At 37.9% G+C, this 23,364-nt stretch overlaps 1 protein-coding gene across 8 annotated transcripts in view; it reads left to right on the top strand.

Moving 5' to 3' along the window:
• SBF2 (SET binding factor 2) overlaps positions 1-23,364 on the top strand; it is a 288,417-nt gene that overhangs the window by 171,789 nt on the left and 93,264 nt on the right. For all 8 annotated transcript variants that reach the window (XM_064452705.1, XM_064452699.1, XM_064452704.1 and 5 more), the window contains exons 14-16: positions 2,228-2,432; positions 4,738-4,847; positions 6,377-6,526. In XM_064452705.1, the coding sequence (XP_064308775.1) occupies positions 2,228-2,432; positions 4,738-4,847; positions 6,377-6,526 (465 nt within the window). The remainder of the gene's footprint in view (positions 1-2,227; positions 2,433-4,737; positions 4,848-6,376; positions 6,527-23,364) is intronic.

Here is a 23,364-nt window from a genome sequence, read left to right as displayed (position 1 = left end):
TGAATAAAGCACTGTGATGAGTAACATTGCTTCTGTAAGTTATGCCTAGAGCTGCCTGATTTTAAACTTGCTGCATGACATATTTTGACATCTTGTTCCACAGTCTAAATAGTCATCATATTGTAGCTGTGACAGTCTAGATACATATTGGAATCAAGGTTGGTTAAGGAGAGAGAATGTTTTTATCAGTCTAGCTGGTACAAGTGGAAAATTTAGACAAGTTTTTGGCATATACTGCTTCAGTAGTTGAAGACATTAGACATACATTCCTAATAGCATATACAGCTGAGATTACATTTGTGACGGCAAAATTAAAGTAACTCTTTCTGTATCTTCCCTCTGGATCTCTCTTTTCCATGAAATGGAATGTGGAATACTTATTCTCTCTTTCTGGATTTTTCTGTTTATGTCATCTATTAGCCCCTGCTGAGATTGTGTTCCCTTTCCCTGTCTTGCTGCTTCTGGCATCCACTGCTCTCATCCCCCTGGCTAGATTTTTTGCTTGTTTCATTAAACTTCCCTCTGCAGAGAATTTGTATGCCTAAGTAGCTGGTTTGTTTTGACTGCTCTTTCTCAAGTTGATGCATTAGATCTTCTTGTTGCCTTTTGTCTCCTGTAACTGAAAAATTCAAGCTAGCTCCTGTTTATAAGTTTTATTGCAAGCTAGTTGTGCTTGTACAACAGAAACCTAGTTGATTGAGTAGCACTCTTTGGCAGTGGTACATAACCAGTAATAATTAACAGCATAGAGTCAAATTGGGTAACAGTAAACTCAGACATGATTAATGATAACCCCTGGTACATGAATAAAGAGGTGAAAATATCCTGTTTTGTTTGATTGATTGTTGCACTCTTCAAGATGTGAGATGTGATCCTGTGAATGGTGGTAGAATCCTCATGGAACATGTAGATCTCAGCTGTGTTTTGGAAAAGGTACAACCTGAAGCCAGAAAAAAACCCAAACAGGAAAGATGATCAACCATTTGAGGAAAAAAATTAAATGGTGAATTTTCATATCTTGCTCTCTTAAGGGTATCTTTCTAGAAAGTGTATTTTAAACAAGCTGAAATCAAGTTGGAGGCAGCTGAGTGAAACTTACTGGTTTGTGATGTACATGGTCTTTCTGGTTGCTGAACACCAGAGGCAGAAGATGCGTGTCCACGTATAGGAACACATATTGCACTGATACTGCATGTGGTATTTGGTATTGACAAACACCAATAGGGCTTACCTATATGGAGCGAGTCTTCAGATGTCCCACATACAGTCACATCTCTGTTATATGGTACAGGGCGTATTTTGCTGATGTCTTTGATATTGTAGTATTGCATGATCATGTCAAGATCAAGACAAATTACAAAGTAGCAGATTTAGCAATTATTTTGGTAAAACAAATAAGTCAGTGTTCTGCAACGTGAAACTATTTTTTTAACTTTTTCTAATTCTGAAGACCTCTGCAAGAAAACCCCAAAACAAGGATAAAAAGCTTTCTTTTAAAGAAAAAGAAAAAAAAGACCATAAAGGAGTGACAAATCATGTTGGCAAAACAGTGGAAAGTCTGATAGCTTTGCAACAACAGAAGTCTCTTCTATCCTTTGAGAACACCCCAAAACCTCATGTGACAGCTTCTTTTTACTTCCTTGTAGTTTACGTCCATCTTTTACTCTCTTTGATCACCTATACTAACCCTCTTCATTGTTTTTAGTGCAGTGAGCTGTGTGACATATTCTTATGGAACATACAGAAGATAGAAAATTGGTCCCTAAGGAGGGACTGCCATAGTTTGATGCAACATGGTACAAAAATGATTTTTCATTTCATAGCCTTGATCAAGTATCTCGGTACTTGGTGAAGAGATTGTGTGTTTTAGTATTCTTCAACCCTCTAATGAAGAGCTTCGTTGTCAAACTAATTTCTGTTCAGGTCCTAAATATTCATTAAGCTGCATGAAATCAACCTAAGTTAAGCAGTGATTTTCTTTTGCCCTCTTTCTTTTTGAAATTTGCATGTTGTCAGAAATAATTTTATAAAAGCCTTTAACAAAGTTGGAAGCATCAGATAATGAATCAAGGGTGATATGACTATGAAACATGGTATTAGGCTTTAGATGCTTGGCTTCTTAATCTCTCAGGTATGAGAGATATACAAAACAGCAATAAGATCAGATGAGACAGATGGTAGTACTACATAACACATTTGTGTATAACCTTTTGCTTCTGACCTGCAGGAGAATCCCAATCCCCACATAGCATTCCAGAAAGTGCCACGGCCCACAGAAGGCTCCCACTTGCGGGTTCACATCCTCCCTTTCCCCCGGATCAATGAGTGCCGGGTGCAGGAGCTCCTCCAGGAAGGCCTTGCAAGGAGTCAGGGTGCCCCCTCCGCCACCCGGGGGGACAAGAAGTGTGTCGTTCCAGCGGGTCCCCCTGTTGGTATGTTTACGTGTTCCCCAATTTACATATTTGTCATCCTGTCTCATTAGTTTAATATATAATTGGCATGGCTGCAATGTGTTGCTTCCAATTTCACATTAATATGGTATTTTTAGCGATTGTAGTAAACTTTAGTACATAGACTTGCCTGCTAGCCTTTACCATTTTAAAAGCCCTATTGCCCAAGCCTTTACTAAGAAGTCAAACATCCAGAGTATGAGTACCATAATTACTTATGACAAAAAAGCATTGGATCTGAGTTAGATTGAACTATTGAATTAGATATTGTCTACTCATCTAGGTCTGATGAATATCACCATATGTTACTTGTAGGACTGGCTGCACCAAGCTTTGAACTATTAGGGTCTCACCTTTGACACTAGTGGAAGACATGTAAATTACTGGAAAAAGGCAAGGAACAAAGATAGCATCTGTCTCAAAATAAACTTATATTTAAATATAAAAAACATATGTAGACATTGTTGGCCTGTCAATTTCATTTCAATGCCAGAAAAATTCTATTAGTTACAGTCATATTCCTCAGGGTGAATGATGGCATAAACAAGTATGTTTAGTAAACTTGCAGGGCACACGAAGCTGGCAGTTTCCAAAACTTTTTAAGGATGAGCTTGGAATTCAAATTAATCTTGAAAAATCAGAGATCTAGTCTCTGTTGAATTTTGTCCTCCTCTGCTGTTTTTCTTCAAATAAGGTATTGCACTTGCATAGCATGATCATCTGACTAGGCAACAGTTCTTCAGAAATTAATTTGGGGATTATAATGATCATAGGGCAAACATGACCCAGCTATATCAAGCTATTGCAAAAAAGACAAACATCTTGGTAGGATGTATAAACAGGATTACAGTCAATGAACCCCATGGAGAAATCCTTGTGTTGTACTCACTAAGACCTCAGCTGGACTGTTTGTATCCATTTTTGGACACTGGAAGACTGTATCCATTTTTGGTTCTGTTGGAGGGAGTCCAGAAGAAAGCAGCAGAAATGACCAGTGGTCTGGAGAATGTGACCTACAAGGAAAGATGGAGAGTTGTTTAGACTGAAAAATAGAAGACTGAGGGAACACATAATAGCAGTCTTTAATTACATAAGAGGCTGTTAAAAAAAGAAAGGGAATAATCTGTAGTGATAAGAAATAATGGGTTTAATTGCAGCACAAAAGTAGAGTTATTTGTCAGGAAAAACTTGGTAAAATGAGGATTGTGAGGCAGTTGAGTGGATATCTTGTGAAGCCATGGAGTCTCTGTTATCACAGAACTTTGGGAACATATTAGACAAACACAAGAAATAATGTAAATAGAGTTGATCCTGTCTAGGGATGGCAGGATGAACTAGATGGCCTCTTGAGGCCCCTTCCAGGCCTGGTTTTTTTTTGGGTTTGTGTAAGAAGATAAACTCTATTCACCTGCCTTTGCTGTTGACTATATCATGGAATCTGTTACTTATAGGAAATTTAAAGAGTATGTGCTTGTGTTCTGTTGTCTTTCTTTAAAAGGCTAGATGCAAGAGAACGTTTTCTATCTTAATAAGTTAATTTTTGTGTCAAAGTTGTTGGGTTTTTGGTTTGTTGTTTTTTTTTTTTCTTTCAAGGAACAACTTTCATACTCATACTCCCTACTGTCCTGTGTGTCAAAATCCTTGGATATTAGGAGCTCATTGTTATCTGCAAGAAGGGCATATTTTGCATTTATATTCTATTTAATTGGTAATAAAAGACAATATTAATTCTTCCATTCTTAATTTTCTTGACAATTCAGATTGAAACACTGCAATAAGAAAATAATCTTTAGATCTCAGCAAATTGGAATCTAGATAAGATAAATGGTTTGTCAGGTTTATTTCATGTCACAGAATTCTTGGCTTGGTCAATTAATTATTTAGGGAAAAAATAGTTATCTACTGCTATACAATATGCGAGGCTACATAGTTCACTGCAGAACACATACACACATACATTTCATTAATTTGTATGTATTTATATATTCATTAGTACGTTAGAGGTTGGAATCTCTTTGTGCCTGTATGAGACAAATAGAACAAGTAGTAAAGAGAATCAAGTGGTCTAGTTAAAATTCAGAGAACTCTCTTCTACAGATAGTGTAGGAAAACCAAAGATTTAGGATCTTATGTTCCCATCTGTATATGCCTTCTAAAAGGTATTTGCTTAACAGAACAAAATGGAGGACACATTAAATTCCTCATTTTTTTTAAAGAACTTTCTGGTATTCTTTGTAGCTCTTCAGAAGACATTTCACAGATGTATATTCTTCTTTTTCTTTGTTAGTTTCCATAATGGAAAAAGGAAGCACAGTTTTCAACAGTGCACAAAGGCTGGAAGTTGTTAGAAACTGCATCTCATTCATTTTTGAAAACAAATTTTTGGAGACTGAAAAGGTAATAAAATGAAATTTTAACTTTGCCAAATAAACCTCCATTCCATTAATGAGCAAATGCAGACTGACCTTGTCACAAAGTACGTTTTGAAGTATTGTTTCAAATACTAACGATGATTTTAACCATTTAAATGAATGGAATAGGCAATAAAACTAATCATAAAAATGCAATACTGTGTGTAGTATGAAGCTAATGGATTCGAAAACCTGTTTGTAATACTACATGGGTGTGTTGATGCCCTTTTTGCTAGTTAATATTACCATTATAAATAGTATGGTCCACATGATTTTTTTTTTTAAAAAAAGGGGTGTATATTGGTCTAGAAGTATTATTGGGAGGAATGTAAAGAAAAGGCATACACAGACGTTTCAGTGTTTGTCAACCAGTGCTTTTTTGAAATTTCCAGTACAGTAAATTTTGCTGGATTTAAAAATCAATAATTTGGTAGAATGCAGATACAAATGTAAGTATTCGGCATGTCTGTCTTCAGTAAAATGTACTAGTGAGTTGTCATCCATGATATTCTTATTTTTCACTTTAAGAAGTTGCCAGGTTTTATAGGTTCTGTCCATAGAGTTCTCAATTATTGATTCTAGAACAATCATTCAAACTTACTCTCAGATCTAATTCTACATATGAAAATGACTGTAAAATTATTTTAAGGATTTTTTTTTTATTTCTCAGGAAAGTATCACCTGTATATCTCTGAGGCTGTGCAGGTCAAGACAGAAAATAAGCATTCCTTGATTTACAAGTTATGTTATGGAAATGGATATGGGAAGAAGTCCTAATAAAATGTGTAGCTCTTTTTAAAGAGTTTTGATGCATGTGTGACACAGTAGTTTTTAACCTCTTTCAACTTACAGGCACTTGGAAAATTTCAGTAGTTTTTTGTTCCCCTGCATGGTAAATTTGTCCTTTAGACAGTAGGCTGCCTTTTGTTGTTTATCTGTTACCACCCATTAAATCTAGTCTAAAGGGCTGCAGTTGATAATCACTGGTGTAGCGCTTGCTGCATCTTTAAAACATTGGCATAAGTATTATACTGGCACTGTTTTAGGGTAAACTGCGTAACAGTCTTGTGGCCTCTTTGCTATGAGAGGTATGCCACTTCTAAAGCTATTTGTCATTCACTGCTTGTCAAAAAACACGCTGGTTGGCCTTGATATGCTAACTCGAGACCTGGCCTGCCTGGTACAGAATAGAGCACTTGCTTTCATGCACAATAATCCATTTCTGATTTTACATCCATTCAATGCCTCTTCAGATTCAATCATTTCTATATATACATGTATGTGAGAAATGCTGTTCAATGCATTTGAAAAAAAACATGGGAAAAATTTAATACTTAATGACTCAAGCTAAACCAACTATACATGAAAAGTTTGATATTCAAGCTAAGGAGTAATTTCCAAAGTTATTCTTTAGTATACTGTCACTTGCAGTTTCTTAATAAAGAATTAATGATGTTCAGTATGAATAATGCCACTTAATTTCATTTTCATAAAATTGGGTTTTCTTGTCTCCAGACCCTGCCTGCAGCTCTGAGAGCCCTAAAAGGAAAGGCAGCTCGGCACTGCCTGACACAGGAATTAGGCTTGCATGTTAAACAAAATCGAGCAATACTGGACCATCAGCAGTTTGACTACATTGTGCGAATGATGAACTGTGCTTTGCAGGTACAGTGTGTGAAGGTTTTGTTCTTTGGTTGTCTTTGTTTCTATAATAAGCAAAAAATTGTTTAGAGTGACATGGAGAAGCAAACTAATTAAATTGTAGGGCTATGTACTACAGTAATGTAGCACATAGTATTTGACAGTGGATTTAAGATATTTTGTTGTTGAAAGGTTAAAGGACAAAACGCTCAAGTCTATACAGTTCTGTCTGATACAAAAAATAGAAATAGAAAGAAAACTGTTCCCATTATTAATAATTTATATATAATTTAGTTTTGGTAAGTACTGAAATGATTTATCTTAATGGCTCTAAGTAGTTTTTAATGAATGGATGTTAGCTTTTCCAGGTCATGTCCAACTCCTAAAATGTGTATTACCCACTGCTCATTTTTTTTAAAAAAAACCACAAACATTTCCTCTTTGTCTCCACAAGCGCAATCATACCTCAAGAAGAAAGCATACTTTCTGCTTCTGTGGTTCATGGTGGTGGTTCTACTTATCATGGTGACGTCTTAGTTGGTCAGAGACTCACTGAAAGTGTTTGCACCTCACATACTAAGTTATTCTACTGTTAAATTATTTTGTGCTGAATAAATATCAACATATGGTAGCAGCTACCGATAAGAGTAAAAATTGTGGATGACTTCTGACTTTTATTTGAATAATTGTTCTTTTTTAGCTTTATTTGTTGGCAATCTGTTGTCAGAAGTACTTTATGGACATCAGAAAACTGAATTCTACTGACTAAAATTGCACAGCATGTACCAGAGTGTGCTTTTTGGCCCAGGCATTGGCCTTTTGCAAGCTCTAAGTTCAGCCTCAGAGTTGGAAGAAAAATTTAACTTATTTGTGAAACTCTATTTCTCTGCCCAAAATCATGACCAATGGAATACTGCACCTGCTGTGTATTCCAGAATTAGAAATATGGTTTCAAACCACAAAAGAAAATTGTCTAGATGTGCCACAGATTTTGCTTCTACTGTTTTAATTGTTCCTGGGGTTAAAAAATTGAGATGTTTTTAGACAATAGGAACGAAATACAAATGGCAGGAGAAAATGGGGAGTTGAGGAAATTTCCTTTGCTGAGGAAGGAAATACTGACATCACCTTTTAATAAAGCAATAAAATCCAATTTTTCTCTATGAAAAAATGTTATTTTTCTTCCTAGTGATTTGAAGACCCAAGGAGGACCTTAATGTTCATAGAAATGAATGTGACTGAAGTCTTACTGAAGTTAAAATAGAATGTTTTTTCCCTCAATAAAGCTAGCAAATATAACTCAAATCATGCAGAGGAAACGGATAGATCAAGTAAGGAGGCACAGTTTTTATGCCTTTTTTTCCCCCCCAACAGTATTGTCATATATTCGGAAATATAAAATGGAAATTTCCATTTCTCAGGGGTAAGCTCAGCCAATATGAAAATATCTGAATTCCTGGCACTGGGCAGCTAGTTAGAAGCAAGTATTTAGTACATCTACTTTTACAATGTATGAAATTATTTATTAAGATAAAAGCTTTTTATAATTTGTCTGTGCACTTTGTTCAACTGTATTATTTAGAACAATGTGTAAACTGTGACATATTGGAGTTTCCCTGTATTGGTTCAAGAAAAAAAATACTTAAGTTTGCCCTTGCTGCAGTGGGACTCAGCAAGTCAGCATTTTGCTATAGGGACATGAATTCTCTTAGCTGCAGGTTATAAGACCAAGTAATTTTAAAAGTGTCTGTTAAAAAGATACAAAGATCTAATTTAAGAAATGTGGTCTTAACTGTGCAGATATATTCAGGATTTTGGGGAAATACCACATTAATTATGGTTAGGTTGCAGTATTGCTTTAAGGCCTCACTGAACTATTGGAATTGTAGAAACTATCTCAGTCGTACCACCAAACATCTTGTCACAGATTTTTCTGTTAACATTATTGTATGCTCCCATTGACTGGCTTCTGTAAGATACAAACTAAAATATTACTGTGGCCATGAGGCATATAGCAACTGATGCAAAAGCTGAGAAGAAGGGAGGGTCCCAGGCATAGTCAATAGGTTGGGCAGAGCACTGGCTCTCTGTTCACGCTCGGATGAACTGCGCTGTGTGCTGCAAGCCCCCGCCTGATGGTTTTCCCTGGCAAATACCAGTCTCTGCTGGCTCACTTGCTCATGCAGATATGAAATCTGATGCTCCCCAGCCACCAAACCTCTGCTACTGATAATGTGAATTGTTGCAAACCACGTGTATTTCAAGAGGTATAGGTTGGCTGTTCCTTAAAGTGTCTTTTGAACAAGAAACTATTACTAGCGTGTACAGAATTCTTTGTCTTGCTGGGAACACTGCCACATATTACAAAACCAGGAAGATTGCATTCTGCAAGTTTATTGCAGATCCCTCTGTTACTATTCAAGATTTTCCTGGTTGTTCAGTGTCAGGTTTTTTCTTTCAATAGAATGTATTCTCTTGTTTTACTGGAGTACATAAAAATGAAGGTCAGATGCATTTTCAGACCTTCTGTAAACTGGTTTTGTAGGTGAAAAGCAGTATGTTAACAACATGCTAGTAATAATCCCACCACATATATTGTTGCTGGTCTCATGATATCTGGTGTGACATGTCTGCTACCACAATGCTTGAGAATAGATTAAGGAAGAGAAATAAAATATTCATACCATTGCTCCAAGTTAATACCTGTTTTATTTTAGTGAAAAATTGCTTAGGCTGTGTTTACCCCAGTATCCAGTCTCTAGCCATTTTGCGACTGGGAGGAAGGGAGGGTGGTATTTTATTGATTTCTCTAGAGATGGCAAAACTCGGCCTTGCCAGATATCTGGTGTTTGTCAGCCTGAGTCTCTCAGTCCAAGAGTGGCATTCTTTTGAACTAGTCTTCTTCAGACTATTTACGGTCTGAAGGTACTGGGCAGGATCTCACTGCCAATTTTTAATAGGCCTGTGATCTATGGAATAGTACAATAAAATTTCAGATTAATCTGCCCTATTTAGCAGGTGGACAGCTGCATGTCAAGCCTAGTGGTAGACTTTAGGTTGCTTTACAAATGCATATAAGGTAAGGCACGATACAGTAAGTCAACATTGAAGTGTTCAAAACATGTTTACTGTGTCTTTGTGTCTGGGAAGTATTGTCAACCTCCTGGGGTTGAAATGAAAATGAAAGAAGTATTTCTGATCATTTGTAATAGTAGGAAGACCAGAATGACATGGAGATTGTACTGCTCAATCATTAAAGCAGGTGTCTTGTGGTGGGGCAGGTAAATTCCCGGTTACTTACTTTTATCTCTTAAATGAGTTGTTGTTGGCCACTTGCTAGAAACTTTATTGTCATGCTCTAAGTAAGAATTTTTCCCCTAATAAATCGTCTATTCTGACAAGCATTTAAATCAGCCTGTATTACAGCAGTGATTAATATCTGTGATAGCAAAGCAGAAGTATTATGTTCTGTTCCATGTGCTGTTTAACTAAATTAGTTGGGAAACCATCTGCAGTGTTGTGAAAGCTTGATATATTGATTGACAATTTATTTATACAGATAGCACTGTAATCAGAAAAATGTGAGATTATTTCTCTAGAAACTATTGCCGTAGTGTTTGCTGTATGCTGCTGTTTACCTCAGAATAATTTGCAATTACACAAAATTCATATTTTAAATATTTTTTCTCTTTATTTTTCTGTAATGAAATGCTTTTCTTTGACATTTCAGAAAAGACTACTTAACTTTTTTTGCAACTAAACTGTCTACTTTATACCAGAGAGACACTTCTTCTATCTAATCGTGTTTTGAGCAACACATTGTATTTTTAATACTCATTAAGAAATAATGGCAAAACCAATCTCAAGGCTCAATTTGCATACTGCTCCATTAATTTATTACAAGTGACATGACTTGTCCAGAGTTTCAGTTGTCTCTCTGACTTTCCTCTGACAGCAGCAAGTGAACTTTGTATTTTGAAACATAGTAGCACTTAATTTGATAAAAGGTCATTAAAGGCAAAAAGAGGCCTGAAGATGTTAACTTCTCACACTGTGTAGGTGGAGAGTGCTTCATAATCAGAAACAATTTTTATACTAACAAGACATTCTCAACAATTTGCATAAAATACTTAGCAGTAACAATAAGACTTTGTAAAAAAAATTCTGGGGAAGATTCTCTTCAGGCAGTGCAGGACTATGAACTAGCTTCCTTTGGTAAACTTTTTCTTCAAAAAGAAAAACTCTGGAACTACAGTGGTGCAATATAACATTTTCTCTGTAAGATGTTGGTCAGTAGTATTGCCTAACTGCATATTAATGCTTATCTTTGGCAAATGTGAGTCAAATTGTAGAACATATGTGCCCCAGACATCTGGAGTATTTAATCTAAATATGGTTAGATTGGGAATAAGGTGCATGAAACTAATAAATACATACATACTTCAAAAATTCTGGTCTTTAGATATAGGAAAGCGGTGGTGTCTTCAAATGTTATGATTTAATCTTAAAACCTACAGAGTCATCAGTGCTGTTTTAGGTCCTGGTTTGCTCCAGTGTCACATCTGTGTGAATACACACATGTTGTACCAGTGTAACTAAGATAATACCTTTAATAGTAGAGAAATAATTAGTTGTTCTAGTGCTTTAGATAATTTCTAATAGATCACTGGGGCTTTCCATAGTGGCAATAAGCAGATGTTTATCTTTCAAATAGAGTATACTGAGTATTCTAAAAGTATACTTACAGTATACAATATGAAGTAGGAAGTCTTAGTAGCAACCAGGGCAAAATAAAAAATTTAACCTGTACTAGGTTACAACAAGGGTAAATCTGGGCTAACATCTGTTCTCCAACAATGGCTAAAAGCAGATGAAAGAGAGTATTAATAATTTTGTCTCTAGAATTTCACTTGTGACTCTTCTCTATTGCTTTGGTGTAATAAGGGACTCTTTCTAGGAAGTACTATACAGTCGGTTGTGAAAGAAACTTTACTATGCAAAATTAAAAACAATGGCATTCTATAAATAATATTAAATTTATTTTTCTTACTCAAATAATTTTTGTATTCTGTTCTGCCACCAGTAAAAGTTTAAAAATTGTAAGTCAGTACTCAGAATTCAGAGGTTTGCAAATACTCTCGAGTAACAAGAATGATATTATTACTCCTAAGAGAAAATCAGCTGTGTGTTTGTCATATGATTCAAATTCTTGGCAATATAAAGGTTAAATGAACTAGCATTTCTCATACTTTATGTTGAAAACTCTGTTCCCAAATGTCTTTCCTTGGGAGGGTTATAGCAGGTCTCTTTCCTTTCAGACTTCTATTTCATGGCCTGCCTTTTGTTACTCAGTTTGTCTTGCATTCCTGGAAGTAGAGACTCTCAGAAGTAATATTTGGAACAGCAGCAGTATTTGAAAATATGTTAAGGTATTTTAAAACATAGGCAATATATCATGAAGAAAAAATCATAGATGTTTAACAGGCCTGCACTTAATTCTATTAATTCATCTCTTATTAATTATTTGATCTTTTTAATCCTGCTAGACTTTGACATGGTATTATTTAAGTGAAAGAAAGGAGATTCCAGTGTTTAAGGCTTGGACTTGAAACTTCCAGATCTAATTCCATATTGTACTGCATGTTTGTTTGTTTGTTTGTTTGTTTGCGGTCACAGTGAGCACATCTTATAGTTTCTCTGGTCCATGGTTTATTACCAAAAAAGTAGAAATAACAGTTTCCCCACCCTGCTGAGTTTTCAGGGGTCCACCTGTAATCGTAGAATCATAGAATCATTAAGGTTGGAAAAGACCCTTAAGATCATTGAGTCCAACCGCTAACCTATCACTGCCAAGTCCACCACTAAACCATATCCTCAAGCACCATGTCTACCCTTCTTTTAAACACCTCCAGGGATGGAGACTCAACCACCTCCCTGGGCAGCCTGTTCCAGTGATTGACAGCCCTTCCGGTGAAGAAGTTTTTCCTAATATCCAACCTAAACTTCCCCTGGCGCAGCTTGATGCCGTTTCCTCTCGTCCTATTGCTTGTTACCTGGGAGAAGAGTCTGACCCCCGCCTCGCTACAACCTCCTTTCAGGTAGTTGTAGAGAGCGATAAGGTCTCCCCTCAGCCTCCTCTTCTCCAGGCTAAACAACCCCAATTCCCTCAGTCGCTCCTCATAAGACTTGCTCTCTAGACCCTTCACCAGCTTTGTTGCCCTTCTCTGGACACGCTCCAGCACCTCAATGTCCTTCTTGTGGCGAGGGGGCCAAAACTGAACACAGTACTTGAGGTGCGGCCTCACCAGTGCCGAGTACAGGGGCACAATCACCTCCCTGCTCCTGCTGGCCACACTATTCCTGATACAAGCCAGGATGCCGTTGGCCTTCTTGGCTGCCTGAGTACACTGCTGGCTCATGTTCAGCCGGCTGTCAACCAACACCCCCAGGTCCTTTTCCTCCAGGCAGCTCTCCAGCCGCTCCTCCCCAAGCCTGTACCGTTGCATGGGGTGGTTGTGACCGAAGTGCAGGACCCGGCACTTAGCCTTGTTGAATCTCATACCGCTGGCTCTGGCCCAACAATCCAGCCTGTCCAGGTCCCTCTGTAGGGCCTTCCTGCCCTCCAGCAGATCAACACTTCCACCCAGCTTGGTGTCACCTGCAAACTTACTGAGGGTGCACTCAATCCCCTCATCCAGATCATCAGTGAAGACATTGAACAGGACCAGCCCCAACACTGAGCCCTGGGGAACACCACTCACGTGGTTCAAGACTTAAAGGAAGCTGTGATTTCTGAATCTTTCTGATTATGTCTCTTTCCCAAGAAGTTGCAAGGTACTAGAATATCATTGCACAGTGCTGAATTGATGGTGCCCACATAATTTCTCCAGGAAAATGGAAGTACCCTGTAAAAGGTTGTATTGCTGATCTGTTTTTATTTTTCCTTTCTTTGCTTGAGGACCATACTGTTTTACTCGTCCCATAGCTTTGGATGGTCACAGAGTCCAGGAAAAATGCATTCACAGGCATCTTTTTATGAAATCCAGAAAATAGAGTTTGTTCATTTGCAGGATTGACCATGTATATATGTGTCCCAACATTGGAGACATTTTAGCTTTGTTAGTGCTGTGAGAAGACCAGCTCATAGTTACCTATTCTGCAGGTAAGAAGGGAGTTGATCACCTTGACATAGCAGTAGCTGTTCTCTGTGCCAGGACTCTCCCTGTGGAGGTGGAATTCTCCAAGTAATTCCTTTTTGCATCACTTAAGGAGATTTATTTGTGCAGTGGTATCCACAGAGAGGTGTCTGGCTGGTTCTGCGTGTGTGCCAGGCACCAAAGTGGTTGTCTTAAGCTGTGTTAAACTGCGTCAGTGGTTTTGATGAGGAATTTCTTTGATGATTGGGCAGCAGAAAACCATGGCTGCTTTTCATGCTGGCACTGTGCCTGCAGAGGTGTTCAGGAATAAGCCTGTGTGTGGCTGGGCACTTCCTAAATTCCTCTTTCCCTGCAGACTTCAGAGATCCTACTTCTGGTAATCTGGAAGTGTTTGACTTCTGCTTGGACCTCCCCTACATAACTGTTGCAAGAGACTGTAACTTAAAGAAAGGAAAAAAGAAGGATGAACAGTAATGAGTCCCATGATGTGCTTGTCCATACCTACATCTGCCTTCAGCCTCCCTCCCTCTTAGAATCTCACCAAAGTGTGTTGTATTCACACACTTCCTCCTCCCCTCTATGTATGCATGTAACCATGTGCATACATGAGGCACAAAGGTGATACAGATATATATAGCTGCCATACAGAGAAATAGGTATACATGTATATACTTAAATATAAACTCAATAGTAATGCAGAAGTTAAAATAATCCCCAAGTCCCTCTGTGATAGGAGCAGCATGTTCAGACTGTGAATGAGTGAACACACTTCAAACATACTTCTCGAGGGCTCCAGTTGCAGGGAATCCTGTGGTTTGCCCCAGGGCCCTTGCTGCTAATGTGGAAAGGGATCAAAAGTGCCAGAATAAAAATGTGTTAGTGTCCTCCTTTCTGTTGATATAACTTGCCATAGATAGAACTTGATTCTAGACTGCAGGGTGTGGGGATATTGATTATGCCTTTGTTGTGTTTTTATGCAGTTTTCAGAGCAGGGTTCAGTCTTGTTTTAAACATCTCTGCTAAATACTTTATTATAAATATAAAATGCTAGAACAAGCAGAAATACACATGAGCAGCAGTGCCACCAGCTCCTCTGGTTGGTTGCAGCTTTGGGGCTCGCCATGGGGTTTCCAACCATGGCTGTGACTAGCCCAGGGGGCCCCACAAACCCATGCTCCCCACAGCCTCAGTCACGTTCTCGCAGGGCTACTGCACAATTGAAATCAAGGCCCTGAAGCAAAACAGCAGCAACAAAACAGGTATGTTAAGAGCTGTGATGCTATGGAGGAGTTTTTAGGATATTTTAGCAGATCTTACTTGGCATTTACATAGCAATGTAGGCATCTTAGAAAAAAATATGGGGTGTAGTATTCAAACTGCCAACAGCTGAGCTGTGTTTGGGTGACATTGATCTCAGGTTGCTACCTGGCTTACAGATAGATCATAGAATCATAGAATGTCCTGAGTTGGAAGGGACCTGCAAGGATCATTGAGTCTAACTCCTGTCCCTGCATAGGACAACCCCAAAATTCACACCAATATCTGAGAGCATTGTCCAAATGCTTCTTGAATATTGTCAGGCTTGGTGCCATGACTGCTGCCCTGGGAAGCCTGTTCCAGTGCTCCACAACCCTTTGGGTGAAGAACCTTTTCCTAACACCCAACCTAACCCTCCCCTGGCACATCTTCCTGCCATTCCCTTGGGTCTTGTCATTGGTCACCAGAAATATCAGCACCTGCCCCTCCTCCTCCCCTTGTGAGGAAGCTGTAGAATGCGATGAGGTCCCCCCTCAGTCGTCTTCATAAATAAAAATGTGGTAGTCTTTTGGACACAAACATAAGCACTAGAGCATCAGACACCAAATGAGGGTGTCACAGCAGGTAGCTCCTGGCAGGGCTAAGGAGAGTGCTACAAACCCACCATCCCCAGTTGGGTCTCTGGGACATTTGCTTGCTAGAGCAGTCTTTACTCTTAATGGATGTCTCCTGTCACTGGCCTTTGTTCAGTCCTCCCATATTTGCTGTTAATGCAGTGCATGCTTGCATGTGTTTGCTCACACATAGGTATCTTACTGAAACCATATAGCTTCTCGGAGTGTTGACGTGGTAGACTCTGACTGCTCTTAAGTGTCCATTACTATTAATTGTGGCCTTGTGGTTGCTCAGTGATCCTAATAACTCTGTGTTCTAAATATTTTTGGTTGTCTTGATGAAAAACAGACATGTGCTTGTACGCTACTCACTGCTGTAAATAAAACAAGTCTGTTTTAGGCATTGTGTTATACTGCTGTGTAGTTGCTCTCTAGCCTGCTTGTGAACAAGGTGGACTGATGAAAGGTAGTAAATAAAATTCTTTGATATTGGAAAGAATAGGCATTTTGCTAATACAATAACTTAGTGAAATCAGTGACTTCTGTTTTTACAAGTTTTATATTTAATAAAAATACGGAGGGAACACATGGAATTTTGTTTTTATTTTAAATTTTATGTATGTTTATAATGTGTATTTCAGTACAGGTACATAATTCCATATAGGTTTGTGTGTAACACTGTTAGGTACGTTTATATGTGCTTCATCTGTATTGAGCGTCATTTGATGTATACAGCAAGTAACAAAATCTTATGCAATGTTGAGGTACTCTACCCATTCAGTCAATGTACCTCGGTGACCACTCATATGCATATGTATATTTAGCTTTAGTTCAGTCTTATGGAACTAAAATGAAGGGCAAGAGTTTGTCTGTCTAACATAGCCTCGCCTCTTGTCTTCACCCCTCTAATAACTTAAACCAAGGTGTAGTAGAGGAGCTGAAGTGGAATGCTTCTCTGCTGTACAAGCAAGGTGTCTGCTCCCCTGATCCATTGATGTTACTTACTGGAAGAAACATGCCATATAGAAGGCTCATTTGTTGTTTTTATAAAGAATTTTAGGAAGTTGTCTGTTTGTAAATGTTTTAATTTGCAGGAATTTGCATAAGAGTAGCTGATGGGTGGCTGTAAGATCATAATCTTTTATTTATTTTTCACAGTCATCTCTAAAACAGAAAGAATATTGAAATATATTCCAAGTCTTCTAATCATTTGGTTGCTATGATGTTTGTATAACTTGTGGTTTAAAAAATTGAAATCTTGGCAGCTTGTATTCAAAAATTGAAGTGTGATGTTGAGATAAATACCATAAAACACAGGCAGTTTCGGGTTTTGTCAATATTTTGTGTAAGCTTTGACAAATGTATTAATATGACAAACATAAAATAGTGAACCAATGTGGTATTTTAGGTGATTTTACAGAAAAAAGCATTAGAATTGATTTTGTTACAGTAGTAGGCCTACCTCTACTGTTACATAAACAAAAACTCTGTGAAGTTATAGAATAAAAACAGAAAAAGGTATAAACAGAAGCATGTTTGACAATCTACATAAGTTGTAAAAATTTCTTGCAGCTGTTAGCATTCATTTTCAATATTATAGCCCAGATTTTTGACTTAAATGAATTGCACTTTAGGATGCATGGGAAAATGCCATGTAAGCATGCTGTGGTGAAGATTACTTGTAGTAATTCCCCCCTGTACACAGCTGGGGAGCAGGCTTTGGTATCTAGTGATCCAACAAAGTATATAAAAATAACTTCACATAGAATCTATAGATTAAAACAAACAACCAAATAAACAACCAAATAAAACCCACCAACCCCCTTCCCCACCTCTCCCCTCGATTACTCAACTCTAAACTCCAAAACTCCACTCGGGAGCTAGGAATTAAAATTTGACTTGCATGTTTAACAGTCTAAAATCTCACAATGTTTGTGAGTGTGCAAATAGAACTAATTTTCTATCTAGATTATTTGACTTTTGAGAACAAAAGCAACTTTCGAACACCTTGTAAAACCTTTCTTTTCAATGTAAATTGATTAAATATAACTTTAGAGAATACATATCCTTTGTTACACCTAAGTAAGTTGCATACAGTTGGTGTATAATATTCTCTGTCCCTTCCGGGTGTACGGAATGAAATACCTTACTAGATCATCTCTTACTCTAACTGTAGTAATAACAATACACTTAATATCAACCTAGACTATGAGGGTGCCATGAGTTTCAGCACTGCTTCTTCAGAAAATTCATCTTTCCCCTTATCTGCATTATGGTATTCTGTCTGAACCATAGATATCTGAGTTTTGTGTGTTGCATATACCTTCAACAGCACTGATGATTTTAATTCTCAACAAGTTTTCATTTTTGTTCTCATGCCTACTGTCATGTGCATTTTACACGTGTTCATTGCAAAGAGCTGCTTCAGGATAGTATGGTATAAAAGTACCATATAACAAAGATTCTAATTCTCTCAGTCTTGTCTAATTTCTAATTTCAAATTGAAGTACAACATGCATGTGGAAACAGTCGTCATGAGAACTAATTAACTTAGAATCAATCTGGCAAACCATAATTAACTATTCCAAATCATAATTACCTATTCATGAAAAATTAGCTTATGGAAAGGTGAAGGATCCTACCTGAAGTCTATTCAGGGTGCCCACTTATTGGTGGTGTTCATTCCTGGCTTCAAAACTAGGGGCATTCTGTGTTTAAAAGTAAGAATAGCTATACTAAAATACATGAGCATTCCAGTTATCTCTTTTATACAAACATTCACCTTCTTCAGTAGCCTACTTGAAAATAATCTCATCTGAGATCACCTAGTAATCAAAACTGTGGGGAGAATTGCTGGTTCTTGGATACTGTTTTCCACAAGAGCACGTTAAAGATTGTTTCTGCAGCCAGAATTTTTTTCTGAATATTCCACAAACATTTCTGAGGTTACGTGTTGTCCATCCAGGTCTTATCAATCTCCATGAATACTGTTTTTTGGGGCTGGTCCTGTTCAATGTCTTCACTGATGATCTGGATGAGGGGATTGAGTGCACCCTCAGTAAGTTTGCAGGTGACACCAAGCTGGGTGGAAGTGTTGATCTGCTGGAGGGCAGGAAGGCCCTACAGAGGGACCTGGACAGGCTGGATTGTTGGGCCAGAGCCAGCGGTATGAGATTCAACAAGGCTAAGTGCCGGGTCCTGCACTTCGGTCACAACCACCCCATGCAACGGTACAGGCTTGGGGAGGAGCGGCTGGAGAGCTGCCTGGAGGAAAAGGACCTGGGGGTGTTGGTTGACAGCCGGCTGAACATGAGCCAGCAGTGTACTCAGGCAGCCAAGAAGGCCAACGGCATCCTGGCTTGTATCAGGAATAGTGTGGCCAGCAGGAGCAGGGAGGTGATTGTGCCCCTGTACTCGGCACTGGTGAGGCCGCACCTCAAGTACTGTGTTCAGTTTTGGCCCCCTCGCCACAAGAAGGACGTTGAGGTGCTGGAGCGTGTCCAGAGAAGGGCAACAAAGCTGGTGAAGGGTCTAGAGAGCAAGTCTTATGAGGAGCGACTGAGGGAATTGGGGTTGTTTAGCCTGGAGAAGAGGAGGCTGAGGGGAGACCTTATCGCTCTCTACAACTACCTGAAAGGAGGTTGTAGTGAGGCGGGGGTCAGACTCTTCTCCCAGGTAACAAGCAATAGGACAAGAGGAAACAGCATCAAGCTGCGCCAGGGGAAGTTTAGGTTGGATATTAGGAAAAACTTCTTCACCGGAAGGGCTGTCAATCACTGGAACAGGGAGGTGGTTGAGTCTCCATCCCTGGAGGTGTTTAAAAGAAGGGTAGACGTGGTGCTTGAGGATATGGTTTAGTGGTGGACTTGGCAGTGATAGGTTAGCGGTTGGACTCAATGATCTTAAGGGTCTTTTCCAACCTTAATGATTCTATGATTCTGTGGTTTTGGAGAAGGGGATTAGTATTTGTTGGGCGGAAATTACTTTTTTCCCAAGTCAGCTTGAACCAAATAATGTTTAACAAATTTACCTAAGCCAACATATTTTCTTGGTGCACATTGTTTTCATGACAGTTTGAATTTTTTTTTGTTTCAGTTACTGATAATAGACACTCTTGGTAGCATGAAGAGAAACAAAGATGCTCGTTAAAGGGGAGAGGGAGTATTACCGGGAATACATTCCCTGTTACATCTTAGTAAAGGGACTGTGTTCCATTTTTTCCCATCTTAACAAAAAATTAAAATCTCCTACATGTATTCCTATCTAATTTTCAATATTTGAAACATATAATTATGTACTTAAAAAAATTAAATGAACAAGTGTGTACTTCAGTTTTCTGGTCAGTGAAAAGAAGCTGACCGTAGAGGTCCTTGGGGATAGTTGATTCTGGTGGAGCCTGTAATCTGCATGTTCATGATGAAACCTCTTTGGCTACTCAGGCAACAGTCTAATAAGAAAGAAACCATGAACAAATTTGTTTTCAGTGAAGTTATGTTAAGTCATAACTTAAATGCTTTCAAAATTCTCCAATGAAAGCTTTCCTGAAGACACGCTTTCAAAAAACTTACTGAAAAAACTTAAACCAAAATTTGATAATGAACTTCAACATCTAGTGCAGAAACCTTCAGCTTGTACTGTACCACTGTAAAGCTTGATTCTGTCACAATTTTGAATAAATATGTAACTTTTTTAGAAATAAAAGCTGAAGTGCTTATTTAAAAAATGAACTTTGGTTAGCAATGTATGCAAGAGCTGTAGTGGTTAGCAGCATTTAAAATCTGTTTTATTAACAAAAAGTGTTGTTATATTTCTTTGCCTCGTCAGCATGCAGCTTTCAGTTCAGAACAGATGTCCCTGGAAGCAGCTAATGCGATATTCTCTTTGCTTTCTTGGTCTCCTTTTTATTCTTTTCTGTATTTTTTCACTCTTTGCTGGCACGCTTTGGTAGTAATTTTTTAGTCAATATTAAATCTCTTTCATTTATTTTATCGTCACTGCGTAGTGATTTCACCAACTTCTTTTTTTCCTCATGACAGTCAACCAACTTTACTAACCATTATTACAAAATAATTGAATCTGTTGTCTACGTTTAGGAAGTCATATGTCAGTGAAAGATATATCTGGAAACCTGATATTTTGAAACCTTCTGCAATTCAAGAGAGGTGTTTCCTTAACTTAAGATTTCTTCATGTCTTGATTTGAGATGTCATTGTGTTATAGGACTTCTACATATTCCAGAAATTGGAATATGAAATTGGAATTGGAAATCCAGACTCTGCTATGATGGTCTAATGATTACCAGTATTACCATATAGATGACCTTTATCTCACTTCAGTGATTACTGGTATGCTAGCAATTTGGCAGGTAATACTGTATCTTTAAATGTAATATTTTTTTTGTTAACTCTGTGTGCCCAGATGAAGTAATCATATTTTGGGTATACAAAAGCTTCCATTCATGTGTTGATCTTGCTAAGTTCATTACTGTTACACAACAGGATAGGGTAATCCTTATTTTGTTGCATACGGGCTGTAGTGATGCCATTTTTATAAACTAACAAAATAAAAATGCAACACATAGTATATGTCTATACTTAACACATTCAGGATGAAGATAAAGGATTTGGGTCCAACGTTTAATGGCAAGGTATTTTCTAGAGATTTTAATCGAAATCAGATGTGCAGCACCTCTGTGTTATTGTTACAGCAATGGTGAATTTTGGCTGACGCTTAACTGTATTATTTAAGGTCAGAAGAAAATCAGGTACTTTGAAGGCAATGGTGAATTCTTTTGCACGCTTGGGAAAATATTTTTGTAGTTGCATACCATTATGTTGTTGCATAATTGGTAAATTATCACAAAAAAGTAAGACCTTTTTATCATTGCATTCTTGCGATTTGTAAAAATTTATCAAGTTTAATGTGTTTCTTGAAACAGAAACTGTATCCAACTATTGGATTTATACCTTTATTTAAATCAGTAAATCTCCCAAGGCATTTTTACCTTATAATATAAAATTCTGGTGCTTATCAGTCAGCTTTTTACTTATTTTATTTCAAAAATAAACAGAAATGTTTAGAATCAGCTATTGTAAGAGAAAAAACTTAATGTTCCCTTTGTTGTTATAAAAATATATTAGCAGATTTCTACCACGCAGTTATTCCCAGCTGTAAAGTTAAATGAAATTACTATAATCTGGTCTAAACTTCAGTGATAGCCAAGGGGGCGGGGAAAGGAAAGGGGCTGTTCTGGAGAAGAGTCAGGCTAATGTAAGTATTTATTAATTTAATTTATTAATTCATCAGTGTAAATAAAATATAAGATCAATTGTAGATTGAACTGTGAGTGCAAAATGATTAAGTAATTTTTTTTACAATATATAATACGTGCAATGTTTGTCTATCGTGACAGAGGAGCTTTGTTTGCTCAGAGGGAGGAGGGTATTATTAGCCCTCTACTCGCTTGTGGTGCATCGCAATGATTACCATTCACACAATTAACTCCTTGGAATATATTACCTGGCAAGGTAGCTTATTTTCTGCACCTCACTGAAAATGAAGCAAGTTTGCTGTTCAGTTCATGTGCCCCTCATTCAGGAGGATCCAGTGGTACTGCTGCAAGTGCCATGCTATGTGTTTGGCATCCTTCCAGGCTGACTTAACCTGTTTATGTGCTATGTGCTCTCAGGAACAGCTTCGGCTGCATGTCACTACCCTTCCTATACACCACTGCATTGTTGCATTCCTGTGTCTTGCTCCACAAATGGACATCAGTAGCATTGCACTCTCACTGTGTATTAATGTAGAAAGTGCAGATCTTTATGATTTTATTTTCTGTGGGGAGGAGAAGGTTCAAAGAAGAAGGGTGGTAAATAAGAGTTTTTTGAAATTTTTATGTAGTTGTTGACTAAGATGACCTAGCAGGATGTCTCCAAGTACTAAATCAAAAGCTATGCTCTTAAATATTACGAAACAGCAAAGAACAAGATCCAAAATTTCAGCAGCATAAGGAGCTTGGGCAAAATGTGGCCATGGGACACTAGCATGGTACTGAAAGAGAAGGCGGTGGAGACTGTGGGATTCATGTCAACTCTGATAGTGATGGTCTTCCTGGAAGCCTAAGGATTTCTTTGCTACTTAGAACTAGCAGGCAAGATCAAAGGACTAGGAAGATGGTAAAATGTATCAGGCTATCTGCTCATATTTCTTGTGTAGGAAGCAACACAGATTAGAAATATCTATCTTCTGAGTCATCACTTTTATGTTTATTGTACATGGCTAACAGTTCATGCTGATACCTTGTGTTTCACTCAGTATACACACTAAATAATGCCATGCTGTCCAGAAATTAGCTATTGATCTTCAGAATTCTGTTCTACACTCACTTGGTAATTTGCTACTGCATTCTCAGGAATTGGAGTCTTGATGTTTTTAGGATGCCAAAGCCATTGCTAATGCTTAAACTTCTCACTTTTTATTTTCACTACCCACTCTTTTTTTTTTTAACCCATTGTAATCTGACTCATTCATCTGAAAGCTCGAAATATGAATTATGTGGAAGGAATCTCAAACAGCATGAGTGTAGCTGGGACTTAATACTTCACTAATATCTCACTGTATCCCAAGTTGTCTTTTATGATTCTTTTCATTGCCATTTACTGTGCTTCCATAGCAGAACTCCCCTTTCTGCATTTTCCCCTATAATTTCAAGAAGGTAAGAACAAAGCAGAAAGGCGTTTGGAGTAAGACCTGAAGGAAGGAAGATCAGATATAGCTTAGGAGAAGATCTGTCAGGGTTTTAAAATGGATTAACTGGCAAGCTGAAAGCTGGCAA

The sequence above is a fragment of the Phalacrocorax carbo genome, chromosome 5, assembly GCF_963921805.1.
Source record: "Phalacrocorax carbo chromosome 5, bPhaCar2.1, whole genome shotgun sequence".
Taxonomy (NCBI): domain Eukaryota; kingdom Metazoa; phylum Chordata; class Aves; order Suliformes; family Phalacrocoracidae; genus Phalacrocorax; species Phalacrocorax carbo.
This window is presented reverse-complemented; position numbering and strand designations above follow the sequence as displayed.